General features: G+C 32.9%; 1 protein-coding gene across 3 annotated transcripts in view; it reads left to right on the top strand.

The window, feature by feature from the left end:
* The window catches only part of LOC108750820 (RNA pseudouridylate synthase domain-containing protein 2-like), a 171,059-nt gene that overhangs the window by 36,026 nt on the left and 113,074 nt on the right, over positions 1–21,959 (top strand). The window contains exon 1 of one of the 3 annotated variants that reach the window (XM_018490605.1): positions 15,104–15,937. The exons of the other annotated variants lie outside the window; for them this stretch is intronic. Within the exon in view, the coding sequence (XP_018346107.1) occupies positions 15,785–15,937 (153 nt within the window). The 5' untranslated portion in view covers positions 15,104–15,784. Of the gene's footprint in view, positions 1–15,103; positions 15,938–21,959 lie in introns of those variants that run through there. 3 annotated transcript variants of the gene reach the window in all.

Raw genomic sequence — 21,959 nt, 5'->3', positions numbered from 1 at the left:
TCTCTCTTGTGAAAAGTATTTATGTTTATATTAACTATAATCTATTGTGTATCATATTTTATGTCTATTACTCTGTTAACATGTAGTTTTTTCGTATAGCTTTGCAATAAACTAAATTAAATTTTAAATTAAATTAAATTAAATTAATTAAATAACTAAATGGAATATTTGTATATTTTAATGTTAAGAACTTACAATGATAATAATTGACAATTTTCTATATGCAGCGTGTTTAAGACTAGAGTTGTTTATGCCATCATGTTTACGAACGCGTCCCATTTAATTACTTTTTTTTTTGCACTGACGTGATCGTAAAGTGAAGTTCCCTGTACTCTGTACGGGTCGACAAATTTACACTACGTTGGCAACGCGCGTAAACGGCCGCGGCTGTTAAAATGCATCACTTGATCATCGATTTATCGACAAAAATTGAGCGTTCTAGTAGCCATTGTTGCACTACGGATGCATATTCGCTTTGGCGTTACTGACGTTTCACTTTTCACCTACAAGCGTTTTTATACTTTCCACGTCGCAGACTCTCTATACCTTATTTAATTCATGTGTAAATTAAAACTGCACACTGTTAAAAATAAACTGTCAATTATAACTTAAAGACTTTCTGAGTGTGGATTTTCTGAGACGTGCAAAATGTTAATTTTTGCATGTCTCAGAAGATTCATTATACATCATAAGTTAAGTTAAAATTTACATTTGAGAGAGAGAGAGAGAGAGAGAGAGAGAGAGAGAGATTTCATTATTAAAATTTTACTTTTAAGTAGTTACGCAACTTGTTTTACAAACATAGCACAATAATTTAATGGCATCTTGAAAAATTAATTAAAATTGAAAATCCTAATGTGATAATATTGCATAACAATAATTTCAGAATTACACGGTTAATTGGCCAATAAAAAAATCATACGGAATTTGCGTATTGAAATTTTAGTAATAATAATTTACACATTTACCGAACTATTATTTGTTTTATTGATTTTACGATTTAAATGATATCAATTTTTATATCTGCTTGACTGAGTTTGACTTTTAATTATATAACGAATTTATGTCTATTTATGCCCATTTCTCTCTACCAATGTAGATTAACTTTAATCTCCGTTCAATTTATACTTCATCTTTTTTTAATTCTTACAATTACAAAAAAAGATGAAGAGTTAGTTAAATCAAAATTAAAGTTGATTCACATTAGCAGAACGGGCATAAATCAATGCCCGTTCTATCAATATGGATTAACTTTAATCTTGGTTTAACTTACTTTTTATCTTTTTTTAGTTCTAAAAATTAGATAAGGATAAAGAGTAAATTAAAGAGATTAAAGTTTATCTACATTGGTAGAAATGGACATTAATCGACTCGTGACTAAACCAAGATCATATAATCAGCCCGTGCAATAATTGTATACGTTATCTGTACTTATGCTGTTCGAACTCGCCAGACGCTTTTACTATACATATAAAAGCAATTATTCGTTATCTTACGACGTTAAAGCTTATTCTACAGTTACATAAACGTAGTAGTTGTGAGATTGTAGTTGTAAGAATTGATGAATCACATTCGAATACGTTCTTGTGATTGGTCAATTCTTACAATTACAGCCACTTACAACTACTACGTAATTGCTTACGTAATTATAGAATGGACTCAACGAGTCTATCAGAAGAAGTCTATCAAATGAAGTAATGTACGGTAATAGCTTGTTCGTTGATATTAACGTAAAACGAAGTTTCATTTATTAGATAATGTATTCATATCAGTAACAACCTTATTTTCGTAACGGTATGTGTGCCGTATTACAATAACAAACACTGACGCGTGCTGCCTACGTTGCGAAAACAAGGTCACTGTGCTCGGTCACGTTATCATTCGCGTGGCGAGACTAGAGTAGGTAGGCAGCGGTACGTGCCACTCTCCGTTATTTTTTATTGAGACGTGATTGGGACAGGTGTTGCGAGAAAACGCGATTACTCCTCACGAACAGTTAACGATTATTAGCATGGCCAATCAAATAATGATATAAGTAGCGATTTGTGGCTGCTTATCGAGATAAACGGTTGACAAAAAAGTGACACAAGTAAGAAATAAGAATTTTTTAGCTAACGAAAGGAAATCTCTAATGTTCATGGAAAAACGAAATGCATTTGTAACTCGTTTACTTACATAGAAAAGTGTCATAACTTTGATAAAAGATGAATTCTGTATTAGAGTTGCAGTATTCGAATTTTGAAAATTCATGACATAGAATTAGTTTCAGAGAATTCATTACAATTGAAAGTATAATATGTGTGTGGAGAAAAGGTAAAGTTATGCATATTCGCTATCTTAATTAAAATACTGTTCCAATTCAGAAAGAATTTAAAAAATGCGCTCTACTGAACAATTGCTAATTTTGAGTTATGTTATTTTTCTATCAACGCGTTAGAGCATCGATACGATAAGCAGTAACATCGTTTTCATACTTATTCTTTAACGAAATCCTAGATTTCAATGTACGTATCACATCGGTTTAATTGTTTCGTCTATTCAAATTTGATCAAATTTTATTTTTAAATCGAGAGTGCTAAATAGAATATTGATAGATTCAAGGTAATCATGATTTATTACTTTCTTTTAATGTGTACGTTTTGTAAAATATCCTGTACAACATTTACATCAAATATCAATTTCGGTTACATATTCTCGAATGCTTGTCGCGCCATTACTTCTTTATTTAATCATGCAGTATCAGAATAAAAGATTGTTTCTAAATTTGTGAGTCTTCAATACGGTATTTCTTCGCAATGCATTTAGCTTGTAAATGCAGTCGCTTTGTTATTTGAGATTCCAACCTTTGTCTTTTGAAGTTCGTAATTTATGAAACATCTTGGACTGAAGAGATTTTTCGTGTCATTACGTCGTAACGTAACAAAGTGCACATTACATAATTAGTTGTGTTTTCGCGAGTGAACATTTTGTGTGCAATGAAGGAATCTGAGAGGAGGAGGCGGCTTGAGGCATAGGACGACAGCGGAGTAATCTTGGGATGAGTAATTTATTATTTATCTGTTATCTATATTATTCGTAAAACGAAAATTTAGTTATCGTGCGACATGTTTCACGCACGTTTTGCATGTAAGATAAAATAAAATATTTCTGATATCTGTGTACCTGTATTTTACAGATCAACGTAGTTGCATTATAATTCTGCTGTTGCACGTCATATTGGCGAGTGTGAAATTATCTTTTACCTTGTTTTAAAATAAGCCGTGAACAAAAATTGCATAGGAAATGTATAATTGCGTAATGTATAAATACATATTTAAAGTTAAAAGTATACTCTGTATATTTGAATCAGTGAATAATCATTGATTATCTAGTGACATTTTTTATACTGGCAGTGAAAAAAAAGAAAGTTTCATTGATTTTTTAGATTTTTTTGAATTTCATTATGAATTTACTGATTATGTATATTAGTGGCATACTTGGTACTGATTATCCACTGATTTAGATTTAGAGAGTAAGAATAGCAGAGAAAAACTTAAAATTTCATAGTTTCATTACTTTAGAAATAATCTAGAACGAATTAGTTATACTGCGATATTTAATCTCTCTTTATTTTTCATATGTTTTTATAAAGCGCTAAAATGTAGCAAGTGTTTGAAAAAATTGCAGCATTTAAGAACATTATGAGAATATTATTTAATAATATTGTAATGAATATATGCATATAATTTAATCTGAATATAATTGACATTTACATTTTTTAGTTTATTTAGATAAATGATAGGAAAAATAAAGGTAAAGAGAAAACATTATAATAAGATCATATCAATCATTTTTTGAATATGAAGATTTTGTTTGAAGAATTTTTTCATAATTTATATCTTATTAATATTAAAAATTAAAAGATTTACATATTATATGTATTTCTTAAATAAATAAAATTAATAATACAATATAGAAAAATTAGAAATAAGATAAAAAAGAAAATTTGTTGATATTTATATGTGTGATTTTATTGTTCCTTTTTTGTTCTCAAACATTTTCTTAATAGAATTTGGAATTTCGTCTGGTTTTTCTGTTTTTTTTTCTCAAGATTCAATATGATATATTAATAATATCAACATTTTCTAAGATTTTCTTAATATATGTTTATGTAAATATGTCATGAAATTAAATAAACTAAGACTAAAAATATTACAGTTACTAAAAATGTTGTAGTTACATTGCTGATTTATTTAGTAAAAAGTGCTAATAAATATTAATTGCTTTATCTATGACATTTCTATTTTATCTTAATTTTTTATGTAGTCTACACTTTATTGATAAATTGATATTACTTGATATAAAATAAGATAAGATCTGTTAAATATATCGTAGAATTTATTCAAGAATTAATTAAGTTAAATAATTAGTGTATAATATTTAAAATGTTTTAGTGGTTATTATTGTTAGTAAACAAAATGAAAATGTAAAATTTGAAATACAGAATTCAGCACGATTGTTATGAGATACTCTGTATAATTAATCTTATGAAAATATAATTTAAACATTCTTGTTAACCCTTTAAAAAAGCAGCTCTTATTAGCCTCTTAAATAGATCCGTATTTAGAATGTGCTATTATCGATGCGCATTCTTATTTCTGAAATTCTATAGTTACTGTAATGTAAAGTATATGCTAAATGCGTGCTAACATCATTATATAACATTACGCTCTGAATATACTCGTATACATACTGTCGTCTCTAATAGATACTTTGAAACGTGAATTATAATTCTAATTTACTATTACCAATCTTCTAAAGTCGTAAACTAATTATCATATGTCCTCATTTTCGGCGAAATGCTTGAAGCTAGATCGTGACGTAGAAATTTATCCTTTTCATGGTAATTTCGTTATAGAATTTAATTTTCGTAACGAAAATCGATATGCGTCATCTTTATCGCTATAAGTAATTTCATTTAACTATCGAAATTTAAACTAGGAATCTTGCGTATGAAATTACTGTGACCATGTTTTTACTTAACTGAAAAATTTTAGTTAGAACGTCAAACAATTTCGGGGCTCTCTCATGTTGGAGTGAAAGTGCGCCATGAAATTTCGTTGTATAATGACTGACAAAATAGGACATAGATTTTTTCTCCCTATTAGTGATTACATAAAATATCGATTATATCACAATAGATGATGAAAGGATTCTTGAGATTATTTCCTACGAAAGTTTTGAGATTAGTCAATTATAATATCCGACAAAATTTAATATTTTTTTATTACGGCTATGAATAATTATTATCGATGTATTTTTACTATTGAACGCGAATCTGTCGTTAAAATTTGGCTATTACTAACAGTTTTGAGAGAAATGGTGCCAAAGACACTAAAAACGATGATTTTAAGAATTTTGATGTTGTAATATTGGCAGCATATTTTTCTAAATTTGTTGACGCAAAAGTATCATTTTTAGCTTTAAAATGCGTTTTGTTTTATTTTGTTTCGATGTAATTTTTCGATTTCTAAATATAGCAAAAAAATAACTCGTTTTTTCTATTTAATATCTGAAAAAGGCATTTTATTTCATGTTAATAATGCATTACGTGGAAAGTAAGTATTTTTATACTTACATATAATCGAGCATACTAAATAAAAAAGCAATATAAAATATAATGACAGCAAAATTATAATCTCGAATCACATTGAATATATTATTATTTATTTGTCATATTTCATTTTATTAATTTTATATTGTTTTTTTATTTAGTATGATTATATGCAAGTAACAACAACATTTATACATAAAATAAACACTTACTTTCCATTCAATGTAGTATGGAATAAAAAGCTTTTCCCATGTATTAAATAGAAAAAAACTATCTTCAAATTGCTACATCTCGAAAACGAAAAATCATACCGAAATAAAATGCACTTTAAAACTAAAAGTTGATACCTTTGAGTGGCATTAACGAAATTTTAAAAAATTTTGCTATCGATGTTACAACGTTATAAAAACTCTCAAAATTATTTTTGGTTTCTTTGATATAATTTTTCTCGAAATTGTGACAGATAAATTTGGACAACAAATTCGTGCAGGCAGAAATGACTATTCACATTTGTGTTGCAAAATGATGTTGGACAGTGTTATTTTTAATAGGAAAGCAAGGATGCTTAATTATGTCTAAGAATATAATTAAGCATCCTCTTTAGATATAATTAATTATATTCTTAGATGTAATTAATAAGCATCCGTGATTTGTCCATAGATTGATCTTGCAACTGATTCTCTCGATTCGCGTAATTTTCATCATTATCTTGCAACACTATCGACGTGATTACTCTCGACGTACTTCGATGTACTTGCTTGCGACATATTTGCGTCACTTGGAAGAATCACGTGATTCGAAGACTTAAGCCCAGTTCCACAACTCACGGTTAACTCTTAACCGAGATTCAACTTGTTTTCTCATCTCTTTCCAATTTTAGAATTGGAAAGAGACAATGAATAAGCATTGAATTTTCGAGTTAACCGTGAGTTATGAAACTGAGCCTCAGCGTTTACGCTTGTTCAAAATTGAACTTATTGAACTCTGTAATGACATCATTTCCGGTAAGTCGCGGCATGTCGCGACGAAATTCCAAAAGTTCATTTGAAGCTCGGTTCAACTAAGCGCGTCTCTGCTTTATGCGAAGGTGAATGCCGGAAGCGAGCGCATTCCTGATCGAACAATTGCGATAGTAGTACCACGAACTGCACAAATCGCAGTAGCCATTATATTTGATCCTCTCTCACTTTCTCTCTCTCTCTCTCTCTCTCTCTCTCTCTCTCTCTCTCTCTCTGTTTCTTTTTCTTTCTGTAATTCCCGCCGTAAATTATTCGCAGTCGGCCGAGTCTCGCGTGGCGAATGACAAACTGACGACAGGTGCTTTTAAACAACCGACCTGTCTTATGCGAAAACTTATTTTCTCATTCGATGCCAGTCAGAAACTCTTGCCGTTTCCTTGCGGCTCTAGTCCCTTTTATAAACGGCCAAATTCCTGCTTCAGCTTTTCGAGACTCTCTCACGACTGTATTATTTTTCAAGATGTCGTAAGACAACGTGGTATTTGTACTAGGGATTTTTATCGTTTTTGATACGTCTTTGTTACTGTCGTCCGAGTGAGTTGCCCAAATCGCTACTGGCAAGTCGACAGAAATGTCTAATGCGATGACACGAACTTGTACCGTTTTTCTTTCGAAAACTGCAATGAGATCGAGACGCCGTGAGGCCTCTTTTATCCAATGGCGTACAAATCGCGAGAGTAAATAGCTCGGGGCGCGTCTCTCTCTTTGTCCACCTACGCGAGTTATAGCATCAAGTGGAGAAGATACATGCGACTGTAATTCACCTTGAGCCTCTGAGAGACGAGATTGCCGGCTGGAGAGCCACCCGCAGTCGTCTATTTCGGTTTAGGAAGAAAAGTCTGCAATGGGGCGACGGGGTTGGGCAGACCTTCGGTAAATACGTTCTGCATGCGCACTTGCACTACGTGAAACTTATATATCCGGCGATCGTTACTTTTAATCAATTTATAAACTTGCGTTTTTCTTCGTCGATTAGCGACTTTTTGTCCATCGTAATTTTTAATGTCACGCGGATGACATGATTCTTTTAAGAGAGCTCTTTCTTTCTCTCTCTTTCTTTTTCTTCATAAAGAATTCATTATTTTAATTGTTATCAAAGGATTATATAAAATGCCGTATCCGGTTTATTTGCATACGTTTGATTAAGTTAACCTGGAGATTCTTTTTACATCTTTGTACTAGTCAACGTGAGAGAGGATAATGGAGGATCACTAGGAGATTATCAGGTGACAGTAATTTGACAGTTAACATTTGTTTCTCGTGTAAATGGATTACAATTTGCATATTCACATTACGTCGATCGAGCAAGCTGTGAAGTATTAGTAAGGCGACCAGATTGATGTGTCATGATATAAAAAGAAAAGAAAGAAAGCGAAGAAAGGAAAAATAAATGTGACTCGCGCAGCAATCGTCATTAAAAATTAAGAAAAACAAATCTAATGTTAATTTATTCTATTAATCGATTATTCTATTAGTCGATAGTCCAAAAATTGTTCATTTAAAGCTATGAAAGCTTTCACGTTAGGTCACAGATTGATATCTCGTTTTTATTATTATTTTGTAGCTGTATCTGCTAAAATATATGTTCGGCGAAAAACAAAATAAACGTCACTGCAGCAATTATCGTTATAAATTAAAAAAGAACGTATTTATAATGTTAATTCGTTTTATTAGCGTTGATAGTTAAAAAATTATTTATTTCAAGCTTTCATTGTCAGGTTGCAGATTTATATCTTGTTTTTATTATTATTTTGTAGGTGTATTTCTAAAATATATGTTTGGTGAAAAATAAACGTGACCCGCAGCAATCGACATAAATTAATAAAAAACGAATCAATTTGTCCTATTAGCATTGATAATCTAAAAATTACTTATTCCGAGTTATAACTCTTTCGCGTTAGGTCACAGATTTAGATCTCGTTTTTATTATTTTGTAGATGTATCTAAAATATATGTTTGGTGAGTGTATCGATTTTTATGAGTGCTAAATACCCGTAAAAGTAGGGCGCGTGTCAGGGAAAATTTTTAATCAGACACGCGATCCTGCGTGTGGTTCGTGCGTGTATTCACCCGTATCGAATGATACGGCTATGTTATATTAATATATGTTACGCAAAAGTTTCCCCGATGGTCCGCGTGTCAACGATCCATCGCGTGTCGCATATGAATGTAAGTTTATACCGAGTAAAACAAAGACTATAGTAGAGATCCTCGTGTAAGAGATTAGACACCGTTTAGAAGGCGGAAAAAATTATTTATTAAAACAATTTAAAACTTTACTAATTCAACAACCGCAATATATGAACAGCTAGTTTTGTATGTTAAAGTAACAAAGTTGTACAAACTGAATAAAATTAGCAATTATTAGGTAATCATATTTATTGTAAAACACAGCAAATTTATATACAGCAAAGATAACTTTATATGAAAATGAATCCAATATATATGATCAAAATTGTTAACAAAACGTACTCACTAAAATGATGCGTACTTTTGCTGCTGTAATGTAGAACATTTATTATATTAACAATTTCTATTGTAACAACAATGAGAAAAAATGTCTGATTGAAAATCAGACGAATGAATAAAAAAATTCTGATTATATCAATATTATCATTACTAAAATTCTAGTAGAAAATTCTGATTCGTCCATTTTTAACTAGAATTCTAATTAATTCAATCAGACACTTTTCTGCGTGAAAGAATTAGCTGAATTAGCATACTGACGATTGCTTACAGATATGATTTCTTTGTTGAATCATCAAATCTTACAATTAGTTATAAATTAATTATTAAATAAATTGCACATCAAGCTAATATGGCAAGCTATAGTTTTGCTGAATCACTCAATCTATGTTTTTTCCATGACAGACAATTTCTGATTGGACTGCCATATTTTTCAGGACTTGCTAAAGATAGAAAGAGATAGATGCATAAGATACAATAAAATGCATGAACATGTCATTCTATCTTATGCATAATTTATTTTATTCTATCTTAAACAGGTCTTGTAAAATATGGCGGATCAAATATGGTGTTCAATCTCTTAAAATCACCCTATACGATCAATAATACTGATCAGTAATATCAACAGTATGTATCAATATTTTTAATATTTTAAATAAATTTACACGATCAAATATTATTGACAATATATTTCATTTTTAATTTTACGTACATTATCTATTGCACTGTGACAATAATAATAATAATAGATCCTAATAAAACGATGCTGATGTGCTCCATAATCAAAATCTAAATTATCGTCAATATTCTACGTCAATCCATCAATATTAACCACACACGTTCAGTGATATTGATCGTGTAGGGTTATTTTTATTTGAGAATCTTTAGACTAAGGGAAAGCGACTCGACATTGAACAGAAAGCTCGATATACGACGGAACAACTCTTCTCCTTTTGTTTGGATGCATCTTGCACACATGCATATATATATATATTTGATCAAAAGAATATGCGATTTGCCGCATCAACCGCGAAATGTGTTCGCGACGAATACACTTTACGGTAATGCACGCCAAGCTTCTTGGCTTTTATCTACGAGCGAGGATCTTCTAAAGTTTTCAGGTCGCGAATCAGGCTCGAAGATCTAGTCGTTGCGATTGCCAGAGGGTTTTTTTTTCAAACAGATTAATTCTTTTTGTTTGTAACTTACTTTTACGTAGTGTCCGAAACTTTGATCTCGATAAAAAACGTATAAAAAGTTTCGAAAGTGTTTGACTAGTGGAAAATATCAAAAACTTACATAGAAGTTCTTCTTGCCTATATTTTAATATCCCGCAAATTTTATTGGTATAACTAAAATATTCGCTTACGGTCGCCTCAACTAATATTCTCAAGATCCATTTTACCAATTCGGAAATGCGCGCAGAAATGTAAATTTTATTGCAATACGAATAGGAAAAGTTTCGTTTGCAAATTTTGTCGTCGATGTTCTTTCGATTCTTAGGCAAAACTTCGATTGGATTAATACGATGTCACGAGCAGCTCGTGGATTCTTCCTCTCACCAAGTTTTCAGTTGCTTTTCTCGTCCTTTTTGCTGCTCCGTTAAACTGAATAACAATGTCGGAATTCCTTGTAGAATCGCTGGACGAAGCACCTTTGAGACTTGATCATAATTGAACCGGGTTTCAATTTTGCTAGAATAATAAGTTTTTCCCAGTAGAGAATTTCTTTTGTATTCGCTTTTGATTCTTATAAGTGTTCATAAGGATATATTAAGGATGTATTATATTTTTACAATTGTATTAATAGTTTATACTTTAAACAGTGTACATAAATTATATAGTTTTATTTAAAGTATAAATTATTTTTAAATAAACTATGTACATAAAAAAAGTTGTGTTTTTAACAATTTATTTTTTATGAACAACGTTTTCATTGTTTATTTACTTTATTTATTTTTTATTTACTTTATTTACATTGTTTTTATAAATTAAAATTGTAAAAGTAATGATTAAAATTTCAATTTTTTTTGCATAAGTACTTTAAATATTCAAAATAATTTATTTAAAGTTTTATTGCGATTCAGAGATTAGACTTTACAAAGATTTAGAAGAAATAAATATTTTGTTTATTTATGAAACAAACTAATTCTTTGCATCGTAATGTGACTTTACATAAATCATCTCGAATACTTAAAGTACTTGTATGAAAAAATTAAGATTTTTATCGTTATTTTATAATACATTTCCATACATTTCTATTAAGGCGTAGATTCAAATAATATTACCTATTTTGAAATAACTTTTGATCCAGATGGTAAACTGTCACTAAACTCTTTTTTATTATTTAAAAAAGCGATTTAAAATAATCTAATTTTTTCATAACTTTTTCATCATTTTTTAAAAATATGTATATCAAATACATCCTAATGTGTAATACATCCAATTAACAGAATCGTTAATCAACGAGTCAGGAAACTTTCGGAAAGTGATAAAACCATTATTAGCAAGAAATGTCATCAGCGTATTAATATTAAAGCCGACAATCTCTCGTGTGCATCGAATCGTTTGTCAATATTTACTTTGACACATTACATCTAGTGCATCTCGCGCACACAGTTATTCGCCGGCAGCAGTATCGAGGAAGGCAATTGAAGAAATTGATCGCTCATACAGATAAACCTTGTTTTACGAGTCGATATATCCGTCTTCTTTCATGATACAGTGCGTGGACTTTTGCTTGAATGTACGATACTCGTACCAAAAGCTGAACGAGGGAGAAGCGACAGATATGTCGATAGGCGAGCATCGATCATCTTTCTTTTACAAACGACAGTCACAAGAGATTTTTGCGAATTACACGGTTATGTACATCGTGTAAATAGAAAAGCTCCGTTTTCTCGCTATTGATTTCCCCCGTTTTCCGTCTTTTCAAGCGTACCCTATATACATTTCAATGCCATGGAAATGAAATGGCCGACGTCACTCTGCGGCTCGAAAGTGAATGGAGGGAAACACATCACGTGTTTACACGCAAGATATTTGTCTTTCTACCTCAGCGCGCGCCGCGAAACATCGGTCGCTCCAGTTCCACTTCGAATACACCGACTCGGTGTAATGCCGTGTTTCCATCTTCCTTGATATTGGTACAAGTTATATGTTTGCCGTCGCGTCTGTTCGCATCACCATTGACTAAGAACTTGTCCGGAGTTTACATAATTTGTAAAGTAATATCGATAAATAAGTGATATAATCGAGCCGACGGGGGTCGCATTACGACGGACACGAGCCGTCTCCGGGACTGAAGTTAGATGGGGTCAGTTGTTGGGTGTACATCCAACTTCAGGACAGTCTAATTAAACTATACTCAATTATAATTCCTCCGAATTACCCGTGCATTCCAGGCACGAGTATCGGCTCGGATATGGCATGCCGTAAATTTACTTTCTAATTAAAGCGCTATGCTGAACTACGATTGAACCGCGAAGTGAAAATTTTAATCTCCCCTTCTTATTTTATCGTAAAAAAATGTGGAAAATTTTCTTTTTATCTCTTCATCATAGAGCGACCATTGGCTGCTCCGGAAAGCCCATATTGAGTGATTACTTTGTCACGCCGGTTGCTATTTTCCTACTTTTATCGTTAATTATCACGACAGTGATTAATTATCGTTATTTGCGCATCGTACAGCTCCTTCTTATTTGCACCTTCAATTATTTCAGCTAAAATTAGCTGTTTTATCTCATGAACTTTTTTATTACTCGTTACGTAGAGGTTTTACACGTTTTCCGCTATATCTTCGGTTTGCATTGACATCGAGTCTCTCTCTCTCTCGTGGTTTACGTCTAGATTACTCGTGAATTGAATCTCCGTTATATCTCTGACGTAGACATGCGTCAAGCGCTTCTGTTCAGTGGGCCAACCGGGTTTACTCCGAAATCAGCGAGCCAGCGAACTGAATGATTCGGATTCAGCATAAGTTACCACTCGGTGGATATATCCCTTAATTCTCGTGAGCGAGTCAATGCTCGTAGCAACGTGTCTTCTGACATCAAAGCTCGATTCTGCGACGTCCGCGCACCATCGGTTCCGAGCATAGAAATGAGATTTCCTTGGAACAAAGTTACCGAGTTTAGTCCCGAATATTCCTCTGGCTGCATGATTCCTCTGTCTATCAAAAGTTTTGCGTTTCTAATTCTGTACTCACAATTCTGTAAAATTTTATATTTTTTTTTTATAAATTGTTACCGCAAGTTGAGTTCAAAAAATATCAGTGTAAATTATTTATCGATAATTTTCATGAAATGTTACATAAGAATGATGTGTTTTACGATGCACAAGTCTACGTAAGACTTATTACAATAAAAATCATTTTTTATTTGTGTTAGAGACGCTTCGTTCAAGTCTTTGTTAAAATTTTGTATTGAATTTTTAATATATCCTAGTGTTAATTTAATGTGATTGTATTATTTGAATATTTTGTGTTAAATTGATGTTCAACATTTCTTAGTGTAAAAAAAAAACATAATTTATGAGTAAATAAATAAATAATATAAAAATTATGTTTTTCAAAAACATAAATTCTAACATAAATGAATAAAATGTTTAATTTAATATTACAAATTAAATTACATATTAAATTTATTGAAATATGTTAATTTAAAATTATAATTGTAAATATTATAAATGTTAATTTTAATAAATGAATATATTTAAGATTGCTTACAGTAAAGTTGTAATTGCTACGTCTTTATGTTAATTTTTTACATAATAATTGTGTTGTTTCCTAATATATTCATCTTGTCTCTAACACAAAAATTTGTGGACCTGTGAAGTGTGTTAAAAACATAAATTTTCCAATTGTATAAATATTAAAAAAAATGTGTTTTTAATTTTGATGCAGTACAATAAAATTGATACTAATTCTTTAAATTCTTTGGAATCTCACTTTTAGGAGTAAAAATTAAGCCAATCTCGAAAAAGAGTGATTCAATCTTCAATCTTTAAGAATGAGATTTCTTTGAAGTGAGATTCACTTTAAAAGTTTTAGAGAGTATCGTGACAAAAGTTAGAACTAATGTTTATTTTTGTCAATGTAAATTAACTTCAATCTCGGTTTAATTCACTTTTTATTTTCTTCTAGTTCTAAGAATTAAAAAAAATTGAATTAAACTGAGATTAAAGTTACATTGCATTGGTAGGAATGAACATAAATGGATTAAATATCGATTTTCACAAAGTTATAGAGAATTGCTCTCATTCAGTGTAAAAATAATAGACAATGGCGATAAAAATAAGAAGTTGCAGAAAATCTTACTTGATGACTCAAAATTCTTTAAAATAATTTTTACTTTAATGGTTTTTATAAGAGTTTGAGATCAGAATATGGTCTAGATATTTATCGATAATTACATTTACATTCTTTGAAGTGGAATTCTAAAAAGTAAAAATCGAACGAATCTCGAAAAAGAGTGAGATTTCATTCTTCCGAATGAGATTCACTTAAAAAATTTCAGAGTATCATGACAAAAATTACAACTAATATTCATTTTTAACAATATATATGAATTTTAATCTCCGTTTAACTCACTTTTTATTTTCATCTATAAGATTCAAGAATAAAAAAAAAAATCAAAATCAATTTAAATTGAGATTAAAAAGGAAGTTAATTTATATTAGTAGAAATGGATGGAATATCGATCTTCACAAATTTACAGAGGACTGCTCTCTTAATCGTTGTAAAAATAATAGAGACAATGACAAAAAAAATAAGACACAGCAGGAAATTTTACACTCGATGATTCGAAATTCTTTAAGACATTTTTCACTTTAACGGTTCTATAAGAACAAGTGTGAGATCGCAGAATGTAATTTAGGTATTTGTCGATAATTACATTTTGCATAATTCGAAGTAAACTCGTTTGCGGCAGTCTGTGGTGGCCGGCAGTGCAGCGAGGGGGGGGGAGGGGGGAATGGTGGGAGTCGACGCGCGCGGCCATGTGCTCGCCACTCGCGTCGTAGCGCTCGATCAGTCGACGCCGCGCGCTCGCATCGAACGGATCGTTGTTGCCTGAGGGACATACTTTCTCGCTAGACAAACGTGTTATATCTACGATACGCTATACCGTTCCCTCTCTCGTTCTTCATACGTGTGCGTATGCAAAACTCACGCACGCACAGTGTGCGACACAGTGTGACCCGCGCGCGCAGCACTGTTGCACTCCTGATGCACTTTTTTTTTGAGCGCGCGATGACGTCGGTAATCGCGCGAAATCGTCTCTCGCATCCTTCGAGCCTTGTGTGACGCGTCTTCCCGTTTTTCGCGTGGAAAGCCGTCGCGAGGGAGAGGAACGCGGGCGCTAGTCGAGAGAGGAAAAGAACACTCGTGCTGGAGCACTCCACAGCCATCTCGAAAAATGTCAAGGTGATCGTCTCTCCCCTTGCGTCTCTCATCACCTCTGACGTCTCGAGGGAAAAAAAAAAAAAAAAAAAAAACACGCTCGTACATACGCGCGTGGAAACGTGTGCTTTTTCTCGCGTTGGATCCGGATCTCGTCGGTTCGGCGTTTACACGCTCGCCGGTCTCTCGCTCCCAACCCCCCCTTCCCCCTCCACCCTCGCCGATCGTCGTATCGCACAGCCCTGGAGCGTGATCCTCGCCCGAACCAGCAACACGTCCATCGGTTGAGAGAGCCCCACCAGTCAGAATGCATCACACGGCGCCGTGGTATCTGCCCTGGGGCCTGAAGCTGGTGCCGCTGCCAATTCCGCCGGGACATCCGGCCTCCGGTATCCCGAATCCCGCTGGTCTACACCTGCTGACGCCTTTACCTGGAATCTACGCACCGGAGCCGCGTAAGGTATGCCAACGATTCCCTCTCTCTCTTTCGTATCCCCGGATGCTCCGCGACTTCGTCACTTGGAAACTTCGTTGTTGACTCTCTCCCTACAGGACGTTCCGTACGTCCTTTCCCATATAGAACGAAAAACCTTATTTTGAAAGTATAGAACGACGGAGAGTTATCTCGATGCGTCGTCAAAAATTGAGTTAAGCCGGGCTAGAAAAAAGTTGAAAATTGATTTTGTGTGGAGACGGAGACTCCGGGACTGAAACGACGTATATATATATATATCGTGCTTCTCATTCAACCTGCGAAGTTTTAAGTTTACTTTGAACTCGCCGAGATTTAAAATTTGTTATTTCGAAGAAAGCGTATTTTCGCCCCTTTTCATTTTCGCCGTCCGATGAGTGCCTGTACCTCGGCCCGAAAGCATCGTTCATTGAGAATGAATCGACGAAGTGGTCGTGATTGAAAAGTTGCAACGTTGTTTCGCGGAACTGGAACCGTCTTCTCTTCTTTCGCGGAAGTCAACCTACGAGCGATGCTTTGAGCGATTGCTCGTTCGTCAATGGTGATATTTGGGGCATGATTTATTTATATCCGATGATGCCGCGAATGAGATATAGATTGGAATAGATCGTTTAGTTTAGGAGCTATGATAGTTGATAGAGAACGGGTTGTAAGCGATTGCATCGAGTGTTATGCATGGGTGACGTGAGCAGATGATGTGCCGCGTTCTTACTTCTTCAAATCACGCTGTGAATCACGCTGTGTTGCAATCGAAGCATTAGATCTTTTTATTCAAAGTAAGAATTATACGCTGCTAGATATCAAAGGAGCGATGGAAATGTTATTTCACTCAGTTCCTTCAGTTAAATAACATTTAACTTCTTGTGTGCTGAAATAGAAATTAATCAATTTCTGTGATTAGTTTTTAAAGTGAATAACATTCGTATTAACATATGCATTTATTTAATAAATAATAAATTAAATTTTTCAATGAAATTTAACACATTTTCTTGAGTTCGATGAGCTGTTCAACTTTATTTTAGTTAAATTAATGACATATTGGCAATGTATAGAAATAATTAAAAATAACTCAAGTTGGGAGTATAAATTTGACATCGTAAATTTAGCTATGTGAAATGATAAATAATGTTGACTTAGTTGCAGTGCGTGTTTCGCTGAAATTGTAGTTAAAGGTTTTATATTTGAATATACCTTGATAAGTAATTACATTACACTTAGAGAAAAATATGGTGGCATTATAGATACTGTCGTACTGTTAAATCTATAGTCAAATTTAATCTAATTTATAAAGCCGCTACTGTTTCTACTCAATATATCATTATTTTATACTAAAACAATGGATTTGACACTACAGTGTCAATTTTATAGATGCGTTCCACTTAACGTTAATAACACTCGCGAGTATTATTTGATCCTTCTTGTCATCAAATATTAAACAAGGATGAGATAATACATGCGAGCATTGTGAGTTATTGATGGAACGCACTCTATATAGTATCAAATTTATCCATTGTTTTAATATAAAATAACGATGTATTGAGTATAGGAGTGGTTTAAATTATATTAAATTTGACACTGTAGATTTAACAGTGCGGATATAAAAAAAAGCAATAGTAATCCAATTCCTTCAGTCAAATAACATTTCGTTAATTTTAACTGCTATGTGCATTAAAATGTAATACATGTGTTTAGTCAATGTAAACAACGTTCACATTAATACGTATGCACTTAGTAAATAATAAACTAAATTTGAATCAAATTTAATGTCAATTTCTTGAATTAAATTGACTCCATCGTTTTAGTTAAATTAAAGGCATATTTAATAGAAGCAGTGGCGACCGATAGAAATAATTAAAATAACTCAAGTTGGGTAGAATATAATATGATGAATTTAACAGTGTTAAATTCATGTCAAGATGATGATAAATAATCTTGATTTAATTGCTATGTGTGTTCCGCTGAAATTGTATCTGAAGGTTTCGAATACCTTATTTGATAAATAATTATATTGCACTCAGAGAAAAGTATAGTTGATGGCATTATTAACGTCGGATATCAAAACGGCAATGGTAACCAATTCCTTCAGCTGAATAACATTTGTCAATTGTACGTGCGTCAAAATGTAAATCAATACATTTACGTGTTTGGTTTCAAAGCAAACAACGTTCATATTAACACGTATGCACTTTATAAATAATAAACTAAATTTGAGTCAAATTTAATACATTTCTTGAATTGTCCAATTTTATTGTTTCAGTTTAAATTGTTGACATATTTAATAAAAACATTGGCGACCTATAAAAATTACAAATAATTTGAATTTAATACAAATTAATATTATAACTTTAACAATTATATAAGTTTCATGTATAGAATTAATGTAAATAGAACATAGTAAAGTAAATTATTTTACAGCTCCAACCATAAAATTATTTATTCAACTAGCGGTACATTCTACATATAAAACTTATAGTTGCTACCATCTTGTATGTTTTTCTCTGACTATGTAATATTGCGTTAAATTGATAAAAAAAAAACCTTTTTATGGATATACATACACAAAATATTTCAATCGTTATGCATATCATTAATTTTTGTCAATAGAGATGATTGAAATTAAGAAACAAGCACACTAAAATTCGATTCGCTATAAGAAGCATTTATATATTATTCATAACAATTAACAATACATATCGTATCGCTTGTAACGGGTTCTCCTATTTATAAATAATTAGACCGGTCTGTGTGCCAAATTCAATCCAGTTATCTGGTCTGTCTGTCTGTCTGTCCTTAGCGCGTTTCTATTCTAGGTAAAATCTAAATAGTCGACGCGTACGAAGGCGAATGTGCATCTAAAATAACCTGCAGAATGCTCGTCGCGTGTATTAGAGATAGCATGACGAGTATTCATACCAGTCGACGCGCTTACACGTCCGCAAAGAGTCAGCAACCCTAGCTTAGAGGATCTTTGAATTCGAATTTGCCCAGATACGATGTGAACGATGGATGTTGAATATTTCACGTTGCGTTATGAATTACGATCTGATATCTGGGCTGACAAAAATTGGCCCGGCCCAGTATCGACGATAAGCGAATCAATTTGTGCGCGGTGTGTCCATCCAGCTTTATGACAAATGAGGATATTATCTTTTTATTACTTTTTATTTATATACTCTTGGAAATTTTTGGAATATATAATAATTCTGAAGAATGACAAAGAGCCAGTGTTGAAAAAGAGTGGTTTAATTATCAATTTTTAAGAGTTAGAGATTTCACTTTTTAGAGTTATATTCCATTTTAAATATTTTAGAGAGTAACACACTGAGAAAAAGATACTTAAAAATTTATTTGTGAGAAATATACTTATTTCATCGAAATAAATCTTTATTCAAATACGACGGAATAAAATTTTCTTCCCAGCAAATAAGCCACGTACTTAATTTTTTAAATAATTAATCAGATGTCATTGTATTTCATAGAAATGTATATTTTGTCCTTATAAATTTTTTCACAACGAATATCGAAGAGAACGTAAGTAACGTTTGCTCTGACATTTTCTCTCAGTGTAGCAGCTTTAAAAGAGAACAAGGAAATAAAATAGAATCGTCACAACAAGGAAATAAAATAGAATCTCTCACGAAAGCAGGATTCTAATAATAAGAGACGTGAAACTTCCGTCGCGAGTTGCGATTAGCGAAATCCGATTCAACTCCGAACTTCTTTCCGCGCGCGCTTCATCAAACTTGGTACAACTGTATGTAAATCTCTCTTCCCACGCGTTTGGCGCGTACTAATGGTCTCTTAATGCTGTTGCACTTAAAACGTGCATTATTAATGGGACGATCTCGAAGCGGGCAGAAGCGGAGGATAAGTGTTTTTTCTATCGTCCTACTCTTTCGAGTGGTTCGTTTCGTACATCATTGGTCGGAAAGCTCGAATTGAGCTTGAATTTCCAGGACTGAGGTAGGATATAGAGATGCTCGCGATATAGGGGCCATCTCAGAATAATGAAATTACCGGGGGCAAAAGTGGTCCGCCTACCTTGCATTCCGTCGCTCTTCCAGACCTTCCCTTGGGTGAAGACCCAGGGACTCTCCTGAAAATTCGTGTCGAGCAGGTACCGTCGGCATAGCGCACCACCGTACCGGCGAATATGCTCCAACGGTGCGGTAAACGTTTCCCGAGTGCATACCTATAATTTGACGAGCACTTTGCCGTCACTTTACCGTGTTCGGACGAGCGGCGCTTTTCCGTAGCGACGTGCGCTCCTGCCCGCTCGCCTGGAGCGCGGCATTACCGTAAGTCGTAGGATATGAAGTCTTCGGGATAGGAAAGAAAGAAGGTCACGCATGGTCGCACAGCGACTATCGTGCCACGCACGATAACATCGTTCGAAACTCTTCGTTCAAAAAACCAACTTAATGATCTATTTATATCAATGTAAAGTAACTCTAATAATCTCAGTTTAATGTACTTTCTTTTTCTGATTCTAAGCATTGGAGAAAAGTACAGCAGTTGGAAAATTTGTGTTAAATTTAATATATGTGTATTTAACGTGCGGTCCCAAGCGGTTTATTTAAATTTTGATGTTAGTTTAATACAAAATAAACATGTTAGAAAATAATATAAATATTAAACGCAACAAAATTGTTATGTAAAGATTTTATGTTAAAAAATTAACACATCAAATATGTAACATTGATATAATTTGTAAGCAAATTGCTGAATTTGTGCGAGCGATTACGAATCAATTTTCATCTAATAGCACATTTTGGCGAATCCGTGGCCGAAGGGAGAATATCGATGATGGTTCCGATATCGCTCGTATGTGTCTTGTATGCGTTAGCCAAAATTTACTGATCGTGAGACACGCTTCTGCCTTTCTGGACATGTAGATCACGTAGTTGGGATAATGCAGCCGAATTTAACCTGCGAGTGTATGTTGCACGCCAACTCAGATCCGGAAATGGATGATCGCACGCGGGAGGAAACTTCATGAGCAAACAGGTACGCCGTGTCTTCGACCGGTTTAGCGATCTATCTTCCTTGTCGCGGAAATCTACACTCGATCGCAATTCGACATCCCATGCGAGTACTTTCAGAGCACTTTGTTTCAAATTTTCCGACGATACTTTCCAAGGATTAGCGAGATAGTATTATACAATATTTAATTATTAAACTTAAGAATGTTTTATCTGTGCAATGTCAGCCAAAAATATCAGCTAAAAAAAGTTAATATCAGCTAAAACATTTTTGACATACATACGCCCTAAAACTTGAACTGCAAAAACAAAACAAATAATTTGGGTTGTAATGGCTTTTTGCAACAAAATGACCATATTTTCCTGCAGTTTTTAGGTAAACAATTTTTGAACGAGAAAGTGGATGAAAGTACAAATGAATTTTTGTACGAATATTTATTAGAAAGTTTTATTAGTATATATACAAAAATTGATTAAATTCCTAATGCTAAGATCTTATCAAATTTACATAAATAATTACAAAAAGCAATTTTACACAAGAATTAACGCAAGAAAAAAATTAAATAACCTAATTTTTAAGCCAATAAAAAATTATGTTCAAATACACATACATAAACGTGATAAGAATAGAATATTCTATGAATTTTTTATATTTTTGATAATGCTATGACACATCCTTAAAGTATAAAATTTTTGATGCTTTTCATTGCGACATTAATCTCTCTCTTTCTCGATATTTTGATATTGATAATTTTGACATTTCACTTGTTTCTCTTTCTCTATTTCTCTCTCTCTCTCTCTCTCTCTCTCTCTCTCTCTCTATTAAATTTTATTTAATCGAATTTTGACGTGTCCGTGATTGACATGTTGTCTTCACGCTCGGATTCGCTTGTCGTTGGAGCAAAACGGACGGCAGTCGATCAACGTGTGTCAATGACTTTTAGCACGGAGTGGCGATAATTGAAATATTTGATTTCCATCGATTTAAAAAATGAATAGAATACCGGCATTTATTTATTTATGATATC

This window comes from Trachymyrmex septentrionalis, unplaced genomic scaffold (assembly GCF_001594115.1).
Source record: "Trachymyrmex septentrionalis isolate Tsep2-gDNA-1 unplaced genomic scaffold, Tsep1.0 scaffold11, whole genome shotgun sequence".
Taxonomy (NCBI): Eukaryota; Metazoa; Arthropoda; class Insecta; order Hymenoptera; family Formicidae; genus Trachymyrmex; species Trachymyrmex septentrionalis.
This window is presented reverse-complemented; position numbering and strand designations above follow the sequence as displayed.